At 48.1% G+C, this 21,919-nt stretch overlaps 1 protein-coding gene across 8 annotated transcripts in view; it reads left to right on the forward strand.

Annotated features, from left to right (window-relative positions):
- Positions 1-16,205, forward strand: part of TNK2 (tyrosine kinase non receptor 2) — a 101,957-nt gene extending 85,752 nt beyond the window's left edge. For 6 of the 8 annotated variants that reach the window (XM_087725033.1, XM_087725031.1, XM_087725032.1 and 3 more), the window contains 7 exons: positions 29-223; positions 4,297-4,388; positions 7,372-7,416; positions 8,853-10,240; positions 13,480-13,575; positions 14,899-15,026; positions 15,979-16,205. In XM_087725033.1, coding sequence (XP_087581159.1) covers positions 29-223; positions 4,297-4,388; positions 7,372-7,416; positions 8,853-10,240; positions 13,480-13,575; positions 14,899-15,026; positions 15,979-15,985 — 1,951 coding nt within the window. In that variant the 3' untranslated portion in view covers positions 15,986-16,205. The remainder of the gene's footprint in view (positions 1-28; positions 224-4,296; positions 4,389-7,371; positions 7,417-8,852; positions 10,241-13,479; positions 13,576-14,898; positions 15,027-15,978) is intronic. The other 2 variants (XM_087725029.1, XM_087725034.1) reach the window with 1 other exon arrangement.
- Positions 16,206-21,919: the final 5,714 nt, after the last annotated feature.

Genomic DNA, 21,919 nt, shown 5'->3' on the forward strand with positions numbered 1-21,919 from the left:
CTTAACTCCCTTCCGTCTTCTTTCCCAGGGCGGAGAACTACTGGTGGCGCGGCCAGAATAAGCGGACGTTGAAGGTGGGGCAATTCCCACGCAACACGGTGACCTCCGTGGCGGGATTGTCTGCGCACGACATTAGCCAGCCGCTGAAGAACAGCTTCATCCACACGGGCCATGGGGACACCAACCCACAGCAAAGCTGGGGCTTCCCCGATAAGATTGATGAGTAAGTCACACGGGCGTGGTTCTTCTACCCCCCCTTCTCCCAAAAATAAGACCTAACTGGGAAATAAACCTTGGCGTGATTTTTTTTTTCCAGGATGCTCGTAATATAATTTTGATTTTTAATCGTAGTTTTAAAATGTCCTAACAGTGAGAACAATTAGCCAGTGGAACAGCTTGCCACCAGGTGGGTGCTTCATCGCTGGAGGTTTTTAAAGAGATTGGACCAGCCACATCTCAAATTGTAGAGGGCAGCGATGGCAAAACTTTTTCTTATTGGGTGCCAAAATTGCGTGCCCGCTTGCCCACTCAATCCTCCCTGCAAATCTGCTCATGTGCAGGTGACTCCCGTGCATGCATGCATGATTCCCTGCATGCACGCACAAACACACACACACACACACACACACGCTGCATAGGTGCATGGCCCCTCCCCAGGTCCCAGAGACTTTCCTGAAGCCTGGGGAGGGTGAAAATGCCCCCCCCCCTGGCCCTCTGGAAGGCTGAAAAATCGGCTGTCTGGCACACGGATATGCGCTGGAACTGACAGCTGGCGTGCCACCGAGGATGGCTCTGCGTGCCGCCTGTGTGGCACGCTTGCCATAGGTTCCCCATCTCAGGTGTAGAGTCTTCCTGAGCAGGGGGTTGGACTAGAGGACCTCCAAGGTCCCTTCCAGCTCTATTCTGATGGATTGATGGATTGAAATGGTCTAGGATCTCCTGCTTGAGCAGGGGGTGGACTAGAGGATCTCTAAGGTCCCCTTCCAGCTCTGTTCTGATGGATTGAAATGGTCTAGGGTCTCCTGCTTGAGCAGGGGGTTGGACTAGAGGATCTCTAAGGTCCCTTCCAGCTCTGTTCTGATGGATTGAAATGGTCTAGGATCTCCTGCTTGAGCAGGGGGGTTGGACTAGAGGATCTCCAAGGTCCCTTCCAGCTCTATATTGATGGATTGAAATGGTCTAGGATCTCCTACTTGAGCAGGGGGTTGGACTAGAGGACCTCCAAGGTCCCTTCCAGCTCTATATTGATGGATTGAAATGGTCTAGGGTCTCCTGCTTGAGCAGGGGGTTGGACTAGAGGGCCTCCAAGGTCCCTTCCAGCTCTGTTCTGATGGATTGAAATGGTCTAGGGTCTCCTGCTTGAGCATGGGGTTGGACTAGAGGACCTCCAAGGTCCCTTCCAGCTCCGTTCTGATGGACTAATGGATTTGAAATGGTCTAGGGTCTCCTGCTTGAGCAGGGGGTTGGACTAGAGGGCCTCCAAGGTTCCTTCCAGCTCTGTTCTGATGATTGAAATGGTCTAGGGTCTCCTGCTTGAGCAGGGGGTTGGACTAGAGGGCCTCCAAGGTCCCTTCCAGCTCTGTTCTGATGGATTGAAATGGTCTAGGGTCTCCTGCTTGAGCATGGGGTTGGACTAGAGGACCTCCAAGGTCCCTTCCAGCTCGGTTCTGATGGACTAATGGATTGAAATGGTCTAGGGTCTCCTGCTTGAGCAGGGGGTTGGACTAGAGGACCTCCAAGGTCCCTTCCAGCTCTGTTCTGATGGATTGAAATGGTCTAGGATCTCCTGCTTGAGCATGGGGTTGGACTAGAGGACCTCCAAGGTCCCTTCCAGCTCTGTTCTGATTGAGTGTGGTTCACATGGGCCAGAGCACTTACTGCTGGGCCCCAAAATATGCACAGGAACCCAATTGTCCACCTCGGTGTCAAAATCGGCTGCGTTCGCACGAAGGGACGTGACACCCTCTTTTTTTTTCTTTTTGAAGTTGCATTCAGGAAAAAAAACACCATAAACCCTGGATGTGCACGACTGACGCAGCCAAGGAATAACAAACCGGGGTTAAAGCTAAGCCAGCTTTAGCACGTACATAAACCTATCCGACTACCGAGACTTTTAATCGACCTGGGTTAAGGGGGTTTGTGTGAATGCAGACATTGAGGAACGGAGGCTGGAGAAGTTGGTTGCCATTAAAAGAGGAGGGGGGAAAAAACCGAACAGGATTTTATTTTGACCGAAAAATGAAAGAACTTTTGTGCGCGGAAAAGCGACTTTCCACCTTGCTCATTCCACAAGCAGCTTCCACAGACTTATTTTTTATTTTTCTTTCCCTGAAAAGGAGCTTTGAAACTCCTTCTTCCACCTTTCCTTCACTTCCTTTCCAACACAGTCAACGACTCACTTCTACGCCCACACGTCGGCTTGCAGCTTGACTTGGAAACGGGTGCGAAACTTGCAAACATGGGCAGACGCATCATCCACACACACCCCTCCACATCCTGTATAAGAAGGTGGTTTCCTTCCTCGGCTTCTTGCCGGGACAATCCTTACCTTTCACACGGGGTTTTTATTGCCGAAACCGTAAGATACGTCGGCCGGCCACAGCTCCGGGGTGTGAGGTGTGGGTGGGTGTTTTTGGCCGTGGAGTTGTGCACTCCCCATAGCTGCTCTTGTGTGTTGCACAATTCCAGCTCGACGTGGTAGCTGGGGTTGGGTGCGTTTGAGGTTGGCCGGCTGCCAAATGAGTTGTGAGTTGAGTGTGTTGTTTGCACACGCGGTTGAGCCAGGCTGGGCCCAAACCGGACCCGAAGTGTTCAGATGACCTGTTAAACCTGTTTGTTGCAAACAGCCTCGGTTGACCCGCAACCAACAACACAAAAGAGATTTTATATATTTTTTCCCGGCTGCAAAACGCAGGAGATGCTCCCCTCTGTGCTCGTGGCGGGATGTTTTTTTCCCCACCTGATTCAGGATGAATAATTAGGGTGTGTGAGGAGGATGGGTGTTGCGTTGCTGTTGTGGCGTATTGTGCAAACGAATGGGGCGCGTTTTGTGACGCGCGGGGCGTTGGGCAAAGGCTCGGTTGATTTGGTCACATTCGGTGAGCCACGTTTGAGGAATCTGGAATGAAGGAGAAATCTTCCGAGCAGTGAAAACCAGTGGAACTGCTTGCCACTAGAAGTTGTGGTATGCGCCCATCACTGGAGGTTTTTAAAGTGAGACGGGATAGCCATTTGTGTGAAATGATCTTCTAGAGTGCCTAGTTGAGCAGGGGGTTGGACTAGAAGACCTCCAAGGTCCCTTCCAGCTCTATTCTGAGAAATGACTTTCCTTTCAAATTATCAGTTTGAAAGAGAGAGGGAGGGAAGGAAGGAAGGAAGGAAGAAAGAAAGAAAGAAAGAAAGAAAGAAAGAAGAAAGAAAGAAAGAAAGAAAGAAAGAAAGAAAGAAAGAAAGAAAGAAAGAAAGAAAGAAAGAAAGAAAGAAAGAAAGAAAGAAAAAGGAAAAATTTCCTTATAGTGAGAACAATTAATGAATGGAAAATAGAGAAGGAAGGAAGGAAGGAAGGAAGGAAGGAAGGAAGGAAGGAAGGAAAAGAAAAAAATCCTGAAAGTGAGAACAATTAACCAATGGAACAGCTTGCCACCAGAACGTGTGGGAGCTTCTCCATCACTGGTGGTTTTTAAGAAGAGACTGAACAGCCACTTGCCTGAAATGGTTTAGGGTCTCCTGCTTGAGCAGTGGGTTAGACTAGAAGACCTCCAAGGTCCCTTCCAACTCTATTCTGACAAGTGAGTTTCCTTTCCAATTATCAGTTTGAAAGAGAGAGATAAGGAAGGAAGGGAAAGAAATAGGAAGGAAAGAAGGAAAGAAAGAAAGAAAGAAAGAAAGAAAGAAAGAAAGAAAGAAAGAAAGAAAGAAAGAAAGAAAGAAAGAGGAGAGGGAGGAAGGACTACAAATCTGGCCACTCGACCCAGCTTCAGAAGATTAATCCAGGGCTCGAAGGCACCTGGAGGTCATCTAGTCCAACCCCACTCCAGCAGGACATCGTTAAAGTGAGTTTCTGTCTTTTGATACACACCCATGTTACATGACTACATAGCCACGCCCACCCAGTCACATGACCCCCTCCACCAAGCCACGCCCACCCCAGGCCACTCCCACACATCCAGTAGTTAAAAAAAAAATTAGATTTCCCCATTGGTGTCTAAAGTAGCAAGAGAAAGGAAAGAAGGATCAGCCAGTAAGTTGTTTCAACTTTTTCTTATCTCTTTCCCCCCCCATCATCCTTTTCTGCAGCTTGTACCTGGGAAATCCCATGGACCCCCCGGATGTCCTAGGGTTGGATTTGAACCCAGCTCGGCCTACGCAGCTGCCAGGAAGGACCAAGAGTAAGAAAAGTTCTTTTTTTTAAAAAAAAGTCCTCTTAACTTTTCATTTCTTAACCCTGAACTGGTTCTGTATTCCCTCCGGCTCAGCAAGATTCGCAGTGGGTGCATGGCAGAACTGCAAGTCCCAGAATGCCTTTTGTCTTGGGTATTCCGCACTGGGGCACGCTGGGAACTGTAGTTTTCAAAGCCAAACAACGATCAAGCTCGAATAGAAGGGAATCTCTGCAGTGCAGGGTTTGAACTGTGGGATCGTCAGTGCTTTTTCTGAGCTTGCAAACGTTTCCTGACCCAACTAGGTAACGTCATCAAGGTTAGAAGGAGAAGAGGTTGGAGGAGGTAGGAGGAGGACTGTGGGGTCCTTGGTGCTCTCTGAGTTTGGTGGTTTTCTTGCAGACGTTTCATGACCCAACTAGGTAACGTTATCAGGGCTAGAAATGGGCATTTGCTCTCTGTTTATAAACAATGTAACTCTATTCTAGAACTGATGATGCTACCTGGTCGGGTCATAAAATGTCTGCGAGAAAATCACCCAGCTCAGAGAGTACCAAGAATCCCACAGTCCTTTTCCTCCTCCTCCTCCTCCTCACAAACCCTTCCTCCTCCTAGCACTGATGATGTTACCTAGTTGGATAATAAAACATCTGTAAGAAAACCACCAAGCTCAGAGAGAGTAACAATGACTCCTTTCCTCCTCTTCCTCCTCCTCCTCTCCTCCTCCTCCTCCTCCTCCTCCTCCTCCTCTTCTTCTTCTTCTTCTTCTCCTTCTCCTTCTCCTTCTTCTTCTTCTTCTCCCTTCTTCTCCTTCTTCTCCTTTTTCTCCTCTTCCTCCTCCTCCTCCTCCTCCTCCTCCTCCTCCTCTTCTTCTTCTTCTTCTCCTTTTTCTCCTTCTACTCCTCCTCCTCCTCCTCCTCTTCTTCTTCTTCTTCTGCTTCTTCTCCTTCTTCTCCTTTTCTCCTCCTCCTCCTCCTCCTCTTCTTCTTCTTCTCCTTTTTCTCCTTCTACTCCTCCTACTCCTCCTCCTCTTCTTCTTCTTCTTCTTCTTCTTCTCCTTCTTCTCCTTCTTCTCCTTTTTCTCCTCCTCTTCTTCTTCTTCTCCTTTTTCTCCTTCTACTCCTCCTACTCCTCCTCTTCTTCTTCTTCTCCTTCTCCTTTTTCTCCTTCTCCTCCTCCTCCTCCTCCTCCTCTTCTTCTTCTTTTCTCTTCCTCTTCTTCTTCTTCTTCTTCTCCTTCATCCTCCTCCTCCTCCTCCTCCTCTTCTTCTTCTTCTTCTTCTCCTCCTCCTCCTCCTCCTCCTCCTTCCACAAACCCTTCCTCCTCCTAGCACTGATGGTGTTACCTAGTTGGATACTAAAACATCTGTAAGAAACCACCAAGCTCAGAGATCATCAGATACTATATGATGATACTGCCGCAGTGTTTCCAGGGTCGGGTCCTCTCCTCCTCCTGGGTGAATGGGAACCATGGGAGGTGTAGTCCCAGCATGTCTGGCCCTTGGAGAGGGCTGTTTTCTCTGACCTTTCGTTTGCAACGAATTCCTGGGTATTTTCTTAGTCTCTTCCCCTCCTTTCCTTACGCCTTCCATTTTCAGTTCCTTGTCGCAGAACCGCTTTTCAAAAGATGCTTCTACAGGCAGTCCTCGGCTTACGACCACAATGGGGAAGGCATTTCCCTCTTTAAGTCCTTGCGGTCGTAAGTTGATTCGAACCCGATATTGCAACCATTTTTATGCCGTTTGTCCTAAAGCGAACCCCCAGCGGTCGTAAGTATGAACCCATTGCACCGAATGGCTGTTTGTTGCTGTAAACTAGCCCCCAAAAAAATTCTCGGAACGTAACCGCGGGGACAGCACAAACTGGCCGTAAATGCGAACCGGTGGCCAAGCATCCAAACGGCGACCGTGTGGCTGGCGCAGTGGTCATAAGCACGAGAACCAGGGCTCTTTTCAGCACCTTTATAACTCCGATTGGTGGCTAAATGAATGGTCGTAAGTTGAGGACCGCCTATAATCACAAGCTTCCAAAAGCTACATCTTTTTTAGTCAACATCTGTTGTGACCTGCCTGGAATCATTTTCTGAGATAGGCGTATCGAGAAATCAAATAAATGATAAATAAGCGATAAAAATTTGTAAAAGGCAAAAATGGGAAGAAATCTTAAGCAGAAAAAAATGTCATATTGACTTTTTAAACTTCTCATCTGAGTGGCAGGTAGTCCTTGACTTACAACGGTTCATTTAGTGTCCGTTCAAAGTTACAACGACCCTGGGGAAACTGATTTATGGCCGATTTTCACACTTATGACCGTTGTAGCCATCCCCATGGTTACGTGATCAAAATTCAGACGCTTGGCCACTGATTCGTATTTATGACGGTCACTGTTTCCGGGGTGTGTATGTGTGTGTGTCATGCAGTCCCCAATTTGCGACCTTCTGACAAGCGGAGTCACTGGGGACGCCGGGTTCGCTTAACGACCGTGTGTTACTAATTGAACAACTGCGGCGATCCGCTTAGTGACGGTTTACCAGCATGGTTGTAAAATGGGGCAAAACTCACCTTTTTATTTTTCTCCTGGGAAGTGAAAACGGGCTCAACTGTGGTCGTAAGCCGAGGACTACTACCTGTATATTTGTAAATGCAAAAGAAAAGAAGAGAAATGGAAAAAAATGCCATCTGGGCTTTCAACCCTGCGATCTTTGAGTAGTTAGTTCTGCATCCTGCAGAAAAAAGGAAGGAGTTTCGTTTAAGGAAAACAATCTCATAGTTCTGCCCCATAACTGCTTGTTGGGGGGGGGGGAAGACCTCTGCCTACCCCAAGGGGTCATTCCTGGGCCTATCGGTTTACTGCTTCTGCACTTGTGCCCTCCCTCTGCCCCTCCAGCTTCGCCTGGAGCCACCAATTAACGCCCTGCTCTCTTCTTTTCCTTTCGCTGCGGTCTCTCTCTCTCTATCCCTTTCTTCTCTTCTCTTCCTCTCTCTCTCCTGCAGGACAGCCACCCCCTCGGCCGCCCCAGCCCTCCATCCTTCTCAAGCGTAAGTGGGGCCGTGTTTCCGGCTGCTGTGGCCCTCTTGTGTTTCTCTTCTCTTGGTTCCTTTCTGGATATAGGGATGGCCAGCCCTTCGAGGTAGGCCACAGTGGGGCACCAAAGTCTCACCTGCTGAGCCTACTTTTAATATAAGGCCGTATTTGGGCAGGCAGAGCCCTCTCTGTGGGCTTCCGTACTGTCACCAGCTGCTCTTCTGGTTGCCAGCGCACACAGACGGGTCTTCGTGGGCTCTGGAGCGCCTATAAAGTAATAAAAGTGGGATAAAAATGAAAGGGCAAGTGGGAAGGAAGGAAAGAGAGAAAGAAAAAGATAAAGAAAGGAAGGGAGGGAAGGAAAGAAATAGAGTAAGAAAGAGAAAGTAAAGAATGAAGAAGAAAGAAAGAAAAAGGAAGGAGGAAAGGAAAGAGTGAGAAAGAAGAAGGGGAAGGAGAGAAGGAAAGAAATAGAGTAAGTAAGAAAGAAAAGAATGAAAAAGAAAGAAAAGAGAAAGGAAAGAGTGAGAAGGAAAGGAGAAGGAAAGAAATAAAGAAAAGAAAAAAAGAAAGGAGGAAGGAAAAAGAAAGAAATACTAAGAAAAAATTGAAAAGAGAAAGAAAAAGGAAGAAGGAAAGGAAAGAGTGAAAGGAAGGGAAAGGAGAGAAGGAAAGAAATAGAGTAAGTAAGAAAGAAAAGAATGGAAGAAAGAAAGAGAAAGGAGAAAAGGAAAGAGAGAAGGAGGAAGGGAAAGGAGAAGGAAAGAAATAAAAAAAGAAAGAACGAGATAAAGGAGAGAAGGAAAGAAATAGAAGAAAATGAAAAAGAAAAGAGAAAGAAAGGAAGAAAAAGGAAAGAGTGAGAAGGAAGAAAGGGAAAGGAGAGAAGGAAAGAAATCGAGTAAGAAAGAGAAAGAAAAGAATGAAAAAGACAGGAAGAAAAGAAAAAGGAAGGAGGAATGGAAAAGTATGAGAAGGAAGGAAGGGAGAGAAGGAAAGAAATAAGTAAGAAAGAAAGGAAAGAAAGTGAGAAAGAAGGAAAGAAACAGAGAAAGAAAAGAATGAAAAAGAAAGGAGAAAGGAAGAAAAGAAAAAGGAAGGAGGAATGGAAAGAGTGAGAAGGAAGGGAAAGGAGAGAAGGAAAGAAATAAGAAAGAGTAAGAAAGGAAAGAAAGAAAGTGAGCAGGAAGGGAAAGGAGAGAAGGAAAGAAAGAAAGGGAAGAAAGTGAGAGAAGGAAAGAAACTAAGAAAGAGAAAGAATGAAAAAGAAAGGAGAAAGAAAGAAAAAGGAAGGAGGAATGGAAAGAGTGAGAAGGAAGGGAAAGGAGAGAAGGAAAGAAATAAGAAAGAGAAAGAAAGGGAAGAAAGGGAGAAAGGAGAGAAGGAAAGAAATAGAGTAAGAAGGAGAAAAAGGAAGAAAGGAAACCACCGCCTGCCTTTTCTCTTTCAGAGCCCTTGTATGATCCAGTGAATGAGGAGGAGCCCCCCCTGGCGATCAGCCTCAAGCAACTTTGCCTGAAAAGGAAAACCGGGTTGGGGGTCCGAGGAGGCCTGCAGGTGCCCAAGCCCTCCGCCTGCGTCTCGGGCACCAAGGTGGGCGAGAGGCTGCTCCTGCCCCGCTCCAAAGGGGGTGGCCCTCCCGCGAACGAGGTGACCCTCATCGACTTTGGGGACGAACTCCTCCCCCCCAGCCCGTCTCCCGTCGCGGACTTCTGCACCCCCTCCTTGGCCCGCTTAGCCATGGAGGCCTTCTCCTTGTTGGACAAGACCCCTCCTCAGAGCCCCACCCAAGGGCTGCCCCACCCCTTGCACCCCACGCCCATCGTGGACTGGGACGCCCGGCCCCTGCCTCCCCCGCCCGCCTACGACGACGTGGCTCAAGACGAAGAGGACTTCGAGGTCTGCTCCATCAACAGCTCCGAAGAGCTGGTGGGACGGGCGCGGGGCAGACCCTGGGCCAAGGGGGAGCTCAACGGCGGCTTCGCCCCCGAAGGAGACCGCCCGGCTCTCCCCTTGGACGACAACCTCTTCCTGCCCGCCAAGGAGAGCAAGCAACCGAGTCCCGCTCAAACCACCGAGATTTTCCAGGAACTCCAGCAGGAATGCATGAAGCACCTCAACGTTCCCTTGGCGGGACATTCCTCGGCCCCCCTCCCCAGTCCGGGAGAGGACAAGCCGCAGATCCCGCCTCGCGTGCCCATCCTGCCCCTCCCTTTCCGCAGGAACGAGCCCGGCTGCTGGGCGGGGGACCTCTCCCCAGCTTCTGGAGGGGAGGAGGCCCGCCCGCCCCAGATCCCGCCGCGGGACCGGTGGTCGCAACCGGGATCCAGGACTCCCAGCCCGCGGGCCCTCCAAGGCGGCTCTCCCCAGCCGAGAACCAATCTCTGCTCCCCGCTTTCCCTGGGGGCCTTCCTGTCCACCTCCCCCGGGAAGCACCCCATGCCCACCACTCAGAGTTTCGCGTTGGACCCCAAGTACGCCACCCCCAAGGTCATCCAGGCCCAGGGGAAGGAGAGCGCCAAGGGGCCCTGCATCCTGCCCATCGTGAAGGACGGGCGGAAAGTGAGCAATACTCACTACTATCTCCTCCCGGAGCGCCCGCCTTACCTGGACAAATACGAGAAGTTCTTCAAGGAGACCAAGAGCCAGGAGGAAACCCCGGCGCCCGGCCGAGTGGTCACCACGGCGACGGTGCGGCCCATGATCCAGCAGCCGCCGGACTACAAGGCCAACTTCTCGTCCAACAACAGCAATAGCGGCGTCAAGGCCACCTGCGGCCTCCAGAAGATCGTCTACGACGGTTCGGAAGGACCGCGGAGTTCGGAGAAGATACAGCTGGTGAGTCCTGCGCCTAGCTAGGGGCCGCCTCACGGGGAGCCGGTTGAGCAGGTTTGACACTGGGGTGTGTGTGTGTGTGTCCTTTGGCGCGCTCTGATCTGCGTGGTTTTCTTGCAGGCGTTTCGTGACCCAACTAGGGAACCTCATCAGCGCAAGAAGGGAGAGGGAGTCGCTCTCTGATTATGTACGATATGATCCCACCTCCTTCTAGCACTGATGAGGTTCCCTTGTTGGGTCACGAAACGTCTGCAAGAGAATTACGAAGCTGAGAGAGCACCAAGGACTCCACGGTCATTCTCCTCCTCCTCCTCCTCCTCCTCCTCTTCTCCACAAACCCCATTCATTTCTAGCCCTGATGGTGTAATCTAGTTGGGTAATGAAACGCCTGTAAGGAAACGTTTGCAAGAAATGTTCTAAGCCAGTGTTTCTCAACCTTGGCAACTTGAAGATGTCCGGACTTCAACTCCCAGAATTCCCCAGCCAGCGAATGCTTCTTATAATCATCTCCACTGTCCTCACCACTCTCTGTAGGGGCTTTCTACAGGCACCGTAGAAAGCACTGCAGCCACCAAACCAAACAGGGAGGCGGTTCGTTAAAACGCAAGGTTGAGAAACACTGTTCTAAGCCCAGAGCACCAAGGACCCCCCCAGTTCTCCTCCTCCTCCTCCTTCACCACCGCCACCACCTCCTCTTCTTCCTCCTCTCCACAAACCCCACTCATTTCTACCCCTGATGTTATAATCTAGTTGGGTAATGAAACGTCTGCAAGAAAATCCTTCTTTTCCTCCTCCTTTCTCCAAACCCCGACTTCCTTATAGCACTGGTGGTGTAATCGAATTGGGTAATGAAACTTCTGCAAGAGAAACATCCAAGGACTCAGAGAGCATCAAGGACCCTGTAGTCCCCCTCCTCTTCCTCTTCCTCCTCCTCCCTCCTCCCTGCAAACCCTCCTCCCTTCTAACACTGATAGAATTACTTAGTTGGGTAATGAAATGTCTGCAAGAAAACAGCCAAGCTCAGAGGGCACCAAGGACCCTGAACTCCTCCTCTTCCTCTTCTTCCTCTTCCTCTCCTCCTCCTCCGTCTCCTGCTTGAGGTTGATTTTAACCGTGTTATAGTAATGTAGGTACTGAGGACTCAATACGAAATGCTTGCCTCTGCCTCGTCTGGTTTCTTGACTGCGTTGCTTAAATTATTAAAAGGGACTAACCGTTTTGAAAGATTAAATGTTAAAAATCACGCAGCTCGAATAGAAGAGAAAAAAACTTGTCACTTTGAATGTACCCTAATTGGCATACATTGAAAATGGTCACCACCTCCAATATAACACTACATAATCGTGGTAAGATAAATAAACAAGTAAGTTAGTACGTAAATACAAAATCATGCATATACCCACATATGTGACACAGAGAAACATCACAGTGTAATTTGAATGTATACATGTACATGGCAAGGGGAACGAATTTTGTGAGATTACCAGCTAGAAGTCCTGCTAGAAATACTTCGAAATCTCCTTCCAGGGGGGTGGGGGTGGGGGCGGCAGAAACAGAGACCGTGAGGGGGTGTGCGGGGGTCTTTAACGATGCTTTGAGCTCCAAGCACATAGCTCTTATAACAGTGTTTCTCAACCTTGTCAACTTGAAGATGTCTGGACTTCAACTCCCAGAATTCCTCAGCCAGCGAATGCTGGCTGAGGAATTCTGGGAGTTGAAGTCCAGACATCTTCAAGTTGACAAGGTTGAGAAACACTGGCTTATAAGCAGCATCCTGAATAAGGGGAAGCGAGCTTCTTATAATCATCTCCACTGTCCTCACCACTCTCTGTAGGGGCTTTCTACAGGCACCGTAGAAAGCACTGCAGCCACCAAACCAAACAGGGATGCCGTTCGTTAAAACGCTCTCCATCAGGCCTCTGTAAAAAGTGGCCAGGACAGGAGGCGAAAGATGTGCTCTCCTCATCCGACGCAGGTTTACACGCTTCCCTAAGGATGACTGTGTCGAGAGACCAGTCCAGATAGTTAGTTATCTGCACCCCCAGATACTTAATACTGGGCAACTGCCTAGACATCAGAGGTAGAAGGGAGTTATCACCTTTAAAGCCCTACATGGCTTAGGACCAGCGTATCTGCGAGACCGCCTACTGCCACACACTTCCCAACGGCCGATAAGATCCCACAGATTGGGCCTCCTTCGGATGCCGTCAGCCGGACAGTGTCGGCTGGCGGGACCCCGGAGGAGGGCCTTCTCTGTGGCTGCTCCGACCCTGTGGAATCAGCTACCCCCAGAGATCTGGGCCTTACCCACTCTCATGGCCTTCAGGAAAGCCGTTAAAACCTGGCTGTTCCGGCAGGCCTGGGGCTGTTGACCTTAGTGTTAAGGTCCGATTAGAACGAATGCGGGTTGTGAATTTTAAACTATTCTTTTTATTTTTCTTTTCTGCGGCGTTGTCGCCACACTGGTGGGCTGCTCATGTGTCCTTGCCTAATCAAAAGGAAAACACCAGACGAAATTCCTTGGGATGAGCAAAAGCTTCGAATGATCATCGAAGGGCTCTTTTATTAGAAAAAGTTAGTTACAGCGTCATCAAAAAGGAGCGTATCAAAAGGCATATATAATCACACATGGCACAAGTAAACTAATGAAAAGTTCACAGCATTCTACAAATAAACCAATAGAAAATCACATCATGGCAAAGGGTGGGCAAAGGGGGAACAGAAGATTACAAGCTGCATGGCATTGGGAGGGGGAGAGGGGGAATAGAAAGTTACAGCACAGCATAGGGGGGAGAAAGGGCACGTGTGGGAGTAGCTGGCTCACATAGTTCTTGTTACATGAGGCTGCATAGTGAGTTATGACGGTTAGGCCAGAAAGATGTTTCTGGTGCGATGTTTTTGCATCCCTGTGTATGTGTGTTTCAGACAGCAGAAGCTGCCCTGCACGCAAACACCCGGAATGAATTCCAACACTTTTCTTTTCTTCTTCCTCTTTGTAAGCCGCCTGGAGTCCTTCGGGATTGGGCGGCCTATAAATTCAATCAATTCAATTCAATTCAATTATTAAGTTTATCTGCCAATCCTCTCTGGTTGGCTTTGCAGCATCGTAAGAGCAAAAATAACATTTCGAAATGGATTAAACAAACGAGGAGCCGGATTGCAGCCAGGTGGAGGCGTGGGACCCTCTCCCGAATTACACAAATGTCACACAAATTGCAATCGTTTTTTTGCTCCCACTGCAGGTCCAGGAAACGGTGCACGGCGTCACCACCGAAGAGTGTAAAGCCGCCCTGCAGAATCACAGCTGGAACGTGCAGAAGGCTATCCAATATCTGAAGGTAAAAAAAAAAAAAACATCTGCAGGGAGCATTTCTCCTCCTGGCACGAGGAAGAGAGGAGGGGGATTTGGGGGTGGGGGGGGTGAGTGGCCCCAGCGCAGGACGAATCCAGTTGGAAACCCAAGATCCCTTTGGATCCTGAATTTACGGACCAGCCTCCTCCATCGTTGGTGGTCTCTGAGTTTGGTGGTTTTGTTGCAGGTGTTTCGCGAGCCAGCTAGGTAACATCATCAGGGCTAGAAGGGTGGGAGGTTTGGAGAGAGAGACAGAGGGGAAAGAGAAGGAGAACTGTGGGGTCCTCGTTGCTCTCTGAACGTGGTTATTTTCTTGCAGACGTTTCACAACCCAACTAGGTAACATCATCAGGGCTAGAAGGTCAAGGTGTTTTGAGGAGGAAGGAAGGAAAAGCTGTAGTGTCTTTGGTACTCCCTGAGCTTGGTTGTTTTCTTGCAGACGTTTCATGACCCAACTAGGTAACATCATCAATGCTAGAAAAGGAGGAGGGCAGAACAAGAAGCAATGGGTGGAAATTAATCAAGGAGAGAAGCAACTTAGAACTGAGGAGGAATTTCCTGACAGTTAGAACAATTAACCAGTGGAACAGAAGTTGCCTCCAGACGTTGTGAATGCTCCAACACTGGAAGTCTTTAAGAAGATGTTGGATAGCCATTTGTCTGAAATTATATAGGGTTTCCTGCCTAAGCAGGGGGTTGGACTAGAAGACCTCCAAGGTCCCTTCCAACGCTGGTATTGTATTGTATTGTATTGTATTGTATTGTAATTTAATGAAAAGAAGGACCAGGGGAGACACGATAGCATCTTCCAATATCTCAGGGGTTGCCCCAAAGAAGAGGGAGTCAAGCTATTCTCCAAGGCACCTCAAGGCAGAACAAGAAGCAATGGGTGGAAACTAACCAAGGAGAGAAGCAACTTAGAACTAAGGAGGAATTTCCTGACAGTGAAGATAATTAATCATTTGCCTCCAGAAGTTGTGCATGCCCCAACACTGGAAGTCTTTAAGAAGATGTTGGATAGCCATTTGTCTGAAATGATATAGGGTTTCCTGCCTAGGTAGGGGGTTGGACTAGAAGACCTCCAAGGTCCCTTCCAACTCTGCTATTGTATTGTATTGTATTAAATCCTGCAGCTGTTCTTCATATGTTTTAATCTCCAGGCCCTTTAATCATCTGAGTTGATCTTCGCACTTTCTCCAAAGTCTCAACGTGTTTTTTCGTAACGTGGTTGAGCCGCCCTGTCTGTTATTTCTGTAGTGCACTCATCTTTCTCCCTCTCTCTCTCTCTTCCTTCTCACCTGGCCTGCAGGTTGAGCAGCTTTTTTGCCTGGGGCTGAGGACACGCCTGGACTGTCACAAGGTCCTGGAGATGTTCCACTGGAACCTGGAGCAGGCCAGTTCTCACCTGCTGGACCCCTACAACGCTTCCCAACTCAAGTAAGAGTCCCCGTAAGGCACCACCTGGGAAGGATTTGAGCCTCTCAGGTTGACCTCTACAAGTCTACAAGAAAAAAGAAAGGGAAGAGAAAGAAAGGAAGAAAAAGCTCTGACTGGATGGAGGGGAATGGGAGGATTTATATTCCTTGCAGACCCAAGAATACACAAAGGCCACCCCAAGGATACAAACACCCAGGCAGAAACTTAAGCAATGTGGTATATGCAGTAAAAGGCATGTGCAGATCTGTTCATTGTGGGAAACAAAACAGCCACTTCACAGACGCATGGCACAACTTGAGAGAAAGAAAAAAGAAGGAGGGAGGGGAGAGAGGAAGGAAAGAAAGAAGGAAAAGGAAAGAAAGGAGGAAGAAAAAGAAAGGAAAGGAGGGAGAAAGGAAAGAAAGAAAGAAGGAAGGAGAAAGAAATAGAAAAAGGACAAAGAAAGAAAAGGAGGGAAGGAAGGAGAAAGAAATAGAAATAGAAAAAGAAAGGAAGAGAAAGAAAGGAAAGGAGGGAATAAGGAAGGAGAAAGAAGGAAGGAGAAATAGAAAAAGGAAGAGAAAGAAAAAGAGGGAGAAAGGAAAGAAAGAAGGAAGGAGAAAGAAATAGAAAAAGAAGAGAAAGAGAAAAAGGAGGGGGAAAGGAAGGAAAGAAATGGACAAAAATAGAAAAAGGAAGGAAAGAAAAGGAGAAAGGAAGGAAAGAAAGAAGGAAAGAAAAAGAAATAGAAAAAGGAAGAGAAAGAAAGGAAAGGAGGGAATAAGGAAGGAAAGAAAGAAGGAAGGAGAAAGAAATAGAAAAAGAAAGGAAGAGAAAGAAAGAAAAGGAGGGAGAAAGGAAGAGAAAGAAAGAAGGGAGAAAGGAAGGAAAGAAAGAAAGAAGGAAGGAGAGTGAAATAAAGAGAGAGAGAAAAATATTTAATTTAATTTTTTCATGCTTTTCATCCTTCCAGGCGGTGAATAGTATCCGTCTTCTCAAGCAATTGACCCTTGTGGGATGCCCAGAATTGGTGACTTGTCTTCCAACCCTATTGGACCAAGAGTCGCTTGGCAGGCCGTGGATGATGGATCCCAGAGAAGCCACCCTGTAGCTAGGACTGCTGTGAAACAGCCAGCAGGGTCCCGCTGCCTCCCGCCTCCCTCTCAGCCGGTGACTGTAACCCCTCCCCTCCTTCGCGGAGGCAGGCTGAGTGACTCGCCTTCTCCTGCTTCGGCTAGTATTCTCGCTGCTGGATTCCTTTTGTAAAGAGAAAGAAGTGTTAACATTAATATATAAATACTCTGTTCTATTTTGGAGAAAAAAAAAGATGAGTTTCCACCTTCGTCTCCGGGGAAGGGCTGGGCGGGGGGTCGTTCAATCCTTGGAAAGAGGGCGTAAGGGGGTAGCGAGCCCCTAAGGGGGAGGCCAGGGACCTGACCTGAAGTCATGGTATGTTGGAAAGACCTTGGGGGACGGAGGAAGAGATGCTGCCTAGAGCAGCCCTCTCTAACTGGGGGTCCGCGAGAAAATTTTGGTGCTCCGCAGAAAAACAATTTGCATTTTTTACATTGCACTCAATCAGGGGTCCTCAAATTACGGCCCCTGGGACGGATACGTGCAATGAACGTTTGTGTGGCTGCAGGGAGTCTCCCCCTCGGGGGTCTTTTTGTGGGGGTTGGAGGGGGGCAGAAATTCCCACTTGGGGTCTGTTTCAGCCTCCTGGTGGGGGGCTTTGGGCGAAGGCTGGAGGGAAGAGCCGCTGGTGGCGAAGAGCCGGAGGGCCTCGTTCCAGTGGGGCTGCAACATGGCCTGGAACTGGCTGACCATCTCAGCCCGCTGAGCCTCCAGGCGCCGACACCTGGCCCTTACACTCCTGCAGGTCTTCCCTCTGCTTGGAAACCCTCTGCTCCTAGTCCTCAGTGAGGTGCTTCTGCTGAGCCTCCTCCTTGGTCAGATCCAATTTGAACTGAGCTGTTTTGCCAGCTTTTTCTCCTGGTGGATGCTCAGCTCCAGCAATTGCTTCCTGTTGGGCCCTAAGGAGCCCGGGGGGTGGGGGGGGAGGCTAGGAGTGGCTGGCAGTGGAGGATCGACTGGAGATGTAAGTGACATTGAGTTGGCCATGCCCACTCGGTCATATGACCACCTTGCCACGCCCACCCAGTCATTAGGCAGATCATATTAGTGGCCCGTGGGATTTAAAATTATGAATTTAGCGTTCCCTGAAGTCCGAAAGTTTGGGGACTCCTGGCTTAGAGAACAGTCAGATAAGAGGTAGCTGAGCCCTCAGCTGCGTAATGAGAGACAGAGAGACCCAGAAGGGACTATTCCCATCAGTAATGGTATCATAAGAATTGGAAGGGACCTTGGAGGTCTTCTAGTCCAACGCCCTTCTCAACCAGGAGACCCAAAACCATTTCACACAAGTGGCAGTCCGGTCTCTTCTTAAAAACCTCCAGGGATGGAGCCCCCCACAACTTCTACAGCCAACCTCCGTTCTACTGATCAATTGCTCTAATTGTTAATGTCCCGGGTTGCTTCCTCTCCTTGATAATTTCCCATCCGTTGCGTCCTCTCCTGCTTTCAGATGCTTTAGAGCAGGGGTCTCCAACCTTGGCCACTTGAAGACTTGTGGACTTCAACTCCCAGAATTCCTCAGCCAGCTTTTCTGGCTGAGGAATTCTGGGAATTGAAGTCCACTAGTCTTCAAGTGACTAAGGTTGGAGACCTCGGCTTTAGAGGATAGGTTGGATACCCCCCTCTTCTTCGGGGCAGCCCCTCAAATATGGAAACTGCCCCAAAGAAGAGGAGGGGGGGGGTCAGCTTATTTTCCAAATCACCTGAAGGCAAGACAAGAAACAACAGATGGAAACTTGTTCTGACTCCCCTTGTTCCACACCAGAGCAAACTCCGAGCCACAGTTAAATTATGGCATTTAATTAACAGACAAACAGGTCCTTGGCGGCAATCCAGCACAGACAAGCTTGGTCAGCAATAAACACAGATAAGGCTTGGCAGCAATCCAGCCTGCCAAGCTTACAGTAATGTCCTCCGACATTCAATCCTGCATTGACTTCTGCAAAGGGGGGCATGTGCACAAGCAGTCTTTTTTATAGTCTGGAGAGGAGCCTAATGATCACCAGCTGAGTGCAATCACCTGTAATTGCGTAATTGTTCCTGACGCCTACTAGCTCTTCGATGGCGTGCATCCAGGAACAACTCACTGCTGGCTTCCGGCTCACTCTCCCTTGTCTCCTCCCCACTGGTCCAAGGCTCAGGCGCCTCCTGGTGGCCAACCAGCCTCTCTGCGCCCTGCTCAGAGTCGGAACCCTGTTCAGAGCCGACTCATAGGGCCCCTCGCTGTCGGAGTCTGGTGGCAGCTCCAACGGCTCCTGCTGGGCCACAACAGAAACTAATCTGGGAGAGAAGGCAGTATCTTAAGAGCGAAGGTGGCGCAGTGGGTAGAGTGCAGTACTGCTGGCCACTTCAGCTGACTGCTATCTGCAGTTCAGTGGTTCAAATCTCACCGGCTCAAGGTTGACTCAGCCTTCCATCCTTCCGAGGTGGGTAAAATGAGCACCCAGACTGTGGGAACGATATGCTGACTCTGTAAACCGCTTAGAGAGGGCTGAAAGCCCTATGAAGCGGTATATAAGTCTAACTGCTATTGCTATCTGTTTACTGTTTCTCAATATGCACATCGTTACGCTTCGATTGATTAAGATCGCTTCTTAAGTCCCTACGGCCCTTTGAATTTAAGCATGGTGAAAGACGAGCGTGCAGTTGCGCTGTTGTGTCAGCGAGGTCCCAGTATAAGTGGGCTAATCATGCCATTGCTCAAACGGCCCCACGCATTGCACGAACGAGGCTGGGGGGTGTCACAAGGAGAGGGGGATGGAATCACCTGGAATGCTGCCTCCAATTTTGGTTACAAAAAAAGATGTTGAGGCTTTGGAGGAAGCGCCGAGAAGAGCAACTCAGATGATCAAAGGCCTGGAGGCTAAAACACGTGAAGAACGGCTGCAGGATTTGGATGTAACCAAGCTAGAGAAAAGAAGGACTAGGGGAGACATGATAGCAGTGTTACGAAGATGATGGGGGTCAGCCTGTTCTCCAAAGCGCCAGAGGGGAGAGATGAGAAACAATGGATGGAAACTAATCAAGTAGAGAAGCAACCTGGAATTAAGGAGGAATTTCCTAACAGCAAGGGCAATTAACCAATGGAACTACCTGCCACCAGAAGTTGTGGGAGCTCCACCCCTGGAGGTTTTTAAGAAGATATTGGACAACCATTTATCTGAAATGGTAGAGGGTCTCCTGCTTAAGCAGCGGGTTGGACTAGAAGACTTCCAAGGTCCCTTCCAACTCTTGTTATTCCGTTAAATTTCCTATCTTTTTAATAATGCAGGACTACAGATCCCATGGTCTGCCCTGACTGGGGATCGGTTCGGTTCTCTTCAACAGGGTTTCAATATTTTGCAAAGTATTTTTTTTTAATCTCTTGCTTGAGAAGGGGGTTGGACTAGAAGACCTCCAAGGTCTTTTTCTGGCTCTATTCTGATTGATTAAATAGAATAACAGAGCTGGAAGGGACCTTGGAGGTCTTCTAGTCCAACCCTGTGCCGAGGCAGGAAACTCTATACCGTTTCAGACAAATGGCTATCCAACATCTTCTTAAAGACTTCCAGTGTTGGAGCATTCACAACTTCTGGAGGCAAGCAGTTCCACTGGTTAATTGTTCTCACTGTCAGGAAATTCCTCCTTAGTTCTAAGTTGCTTCTCTCCTTGATTAGTTTCCACCCATTGCTTCTTGTTCTGCCCTCAGGTGCTTTGGAGAATAGCTTGACTCCCTCTTCTTTGGGGCAGCCCCTGAGATATTGGAAGACCGCTATCAATCACCCCATATCCTCTAGGAAGCACTAACCAACAAGTGCCATTTGCACAATGTACCAATTTTTTTAAAAAAAAATCAAGCCAAGATGCGTCCTAACCAAGTTTTAGCATGATGGATCATTGTTAAATATTTGTCAACGTCCTTGCTTTGCTCAAATAAGGAATACAGCAGCTTGTAGGTAATCCTCACATTACAATCATTCATTTAGTGACTGTTCAAAGTTTCAGCAGCACTGGGGGGAAAAAGGGACTTGCAACTGGTCCTCGCACTTACGACCGTCACAACATCGCTATGGTCACAGGGTCAACATTGGGCCGCTTGGCAACCGGCATGTAAGTTACGACGGTTACAACGTCCCTGGATGGGTCAGCATTTGTGACCTTCCCAGCTAGCTTCCAAGAAGCAAAGTCAATGGGAGAAGCAGGATTCACTTAATGACCGTGTGAGTCACTTAAAGGAGCTTAGACCTCAATTTAAGAGATGGGAGCTGTCTAGTCTGCCTATATTTTCGAGTCGGTTTGTGGTTGGTTTGTAATCTGGTTTCCACAGTTCTGATGTGATTGCATCCCACTTTCTGGTGGATCCTCAAAATAACAGATTAACAAGAGTTGGAAGGGACCTTGTAGGTCATCTAGTCTGCCCAAGTAAACCCCCACACCATTTTTGACAAGATTGGCAACCCAGACTCTTCTTGAAAGCTTCCAGGGATGAAAGAGGCTTGTAGGTAGAACGTGCAGCTTTCTCGCTCTTCATGGGATGAAACTCAAAAAGACGGTTTGATATTTTACTAGCTCATAACTCAGCGTTGCCCGAGTATTTATTTATAGGGGGGGAAATGTCCAGACCAAGCGTAATTTCTAATGTTGGGTTCCCCACCCCCTTACCAGAGGGAGACCCCTTGTGGAGGACTATGAAGCTGTTAACCATGGCAACTCCACTGTGGTGTACAGTAGAAGCCATTTTATGGCAGAACAGTAGAAGCCATTTGAAGGCACAACAGGCTGTATCTTAACAACACACCCCCCGAGGGGCCTTAGGGGTGTCTTACCCCCACAGTATTTATTTCCAGAGAGTAAGTCATCTGTGTGCCAAGTTTGGTTGAAATTGCTGGAGGTGCTTCAGAGTTATGCTGGAACATGCATACATACATACACACTGAGCCATTTGTACAGTAGAAGCCATTTTAAGACACAACAGGCTGTATCTTAACAACACACACCCCGAGGGGTATTAGGGGTCTCTTACCCCCACAGTATTTGTTTCCAGAGAGTAAGTCATCTGTGTATCAAGTGTGGTTGAAATTGCTCGAGGCGTTCCAGAGTTATGATGGAACACACAGGTACACAAGCCATGGATGGAGGGATGGGATGGAGAGGATTGGATGAATGGGATGGATTGGATTGGATGGATAGGATAGGACAGATAGGATAGATGGACGGATGGATACATAGGATAGATAGATTGGATGGATGGATAGATGGGGTACAATAGGATAGATTGATTGATTGATTGATAGATTGATAGATTGATAGATTGATAGATAGATAGATAGATAGATAGATAGATAGATATGATAGATATGATAGATAAATAGGTGATAGATATGATTGATAGATGATAGATAAATAGGTGATAGATATGATAGATAGATAGATATGATAGATGATAGATAAATAGGTGATAGATATGATAGATAGATATGATAGATAAATAAATAGGTGATAGATATGATAGATTGATAGATATGATAGATATGATAGATTAAGATATGATAGATATGATAGATAGATGATAGATAAATAGGTGATAGATATGATAGATAGATGGATATGAAAGATAGATGATAGATTAATAGGTGATAGATAGATAGATAGATAGATAGATAGATAGATAGATAGATAGATAGATAGATAGATGATATGATAGATATGATTGATTGATAGATAAATAGATGATAGATGATTGATTGATTGATTGATAGATAGATGATAGATTGATTGATTGATTGATAGATTGATAGATA

This window comes from Thamnophis sirtalis, unplaced genomic scaffold (genome assembly GCF_051295495.1).
Source record: "Thamnophis sirtalis isolate CommonGarterSnake01/CBP01778 unplaced genomic scaffold, rThaSir2_p1.2 scaffold_11, whole genome shotgun sequence".
Classification (NCBI taxonomy): domain Eukaryota; kingdom Metazoa; phylum Chordata; class Lepidosauria; order Squamata; family Natricidae; genus Thamnophis; species Thamnophis sirtalis.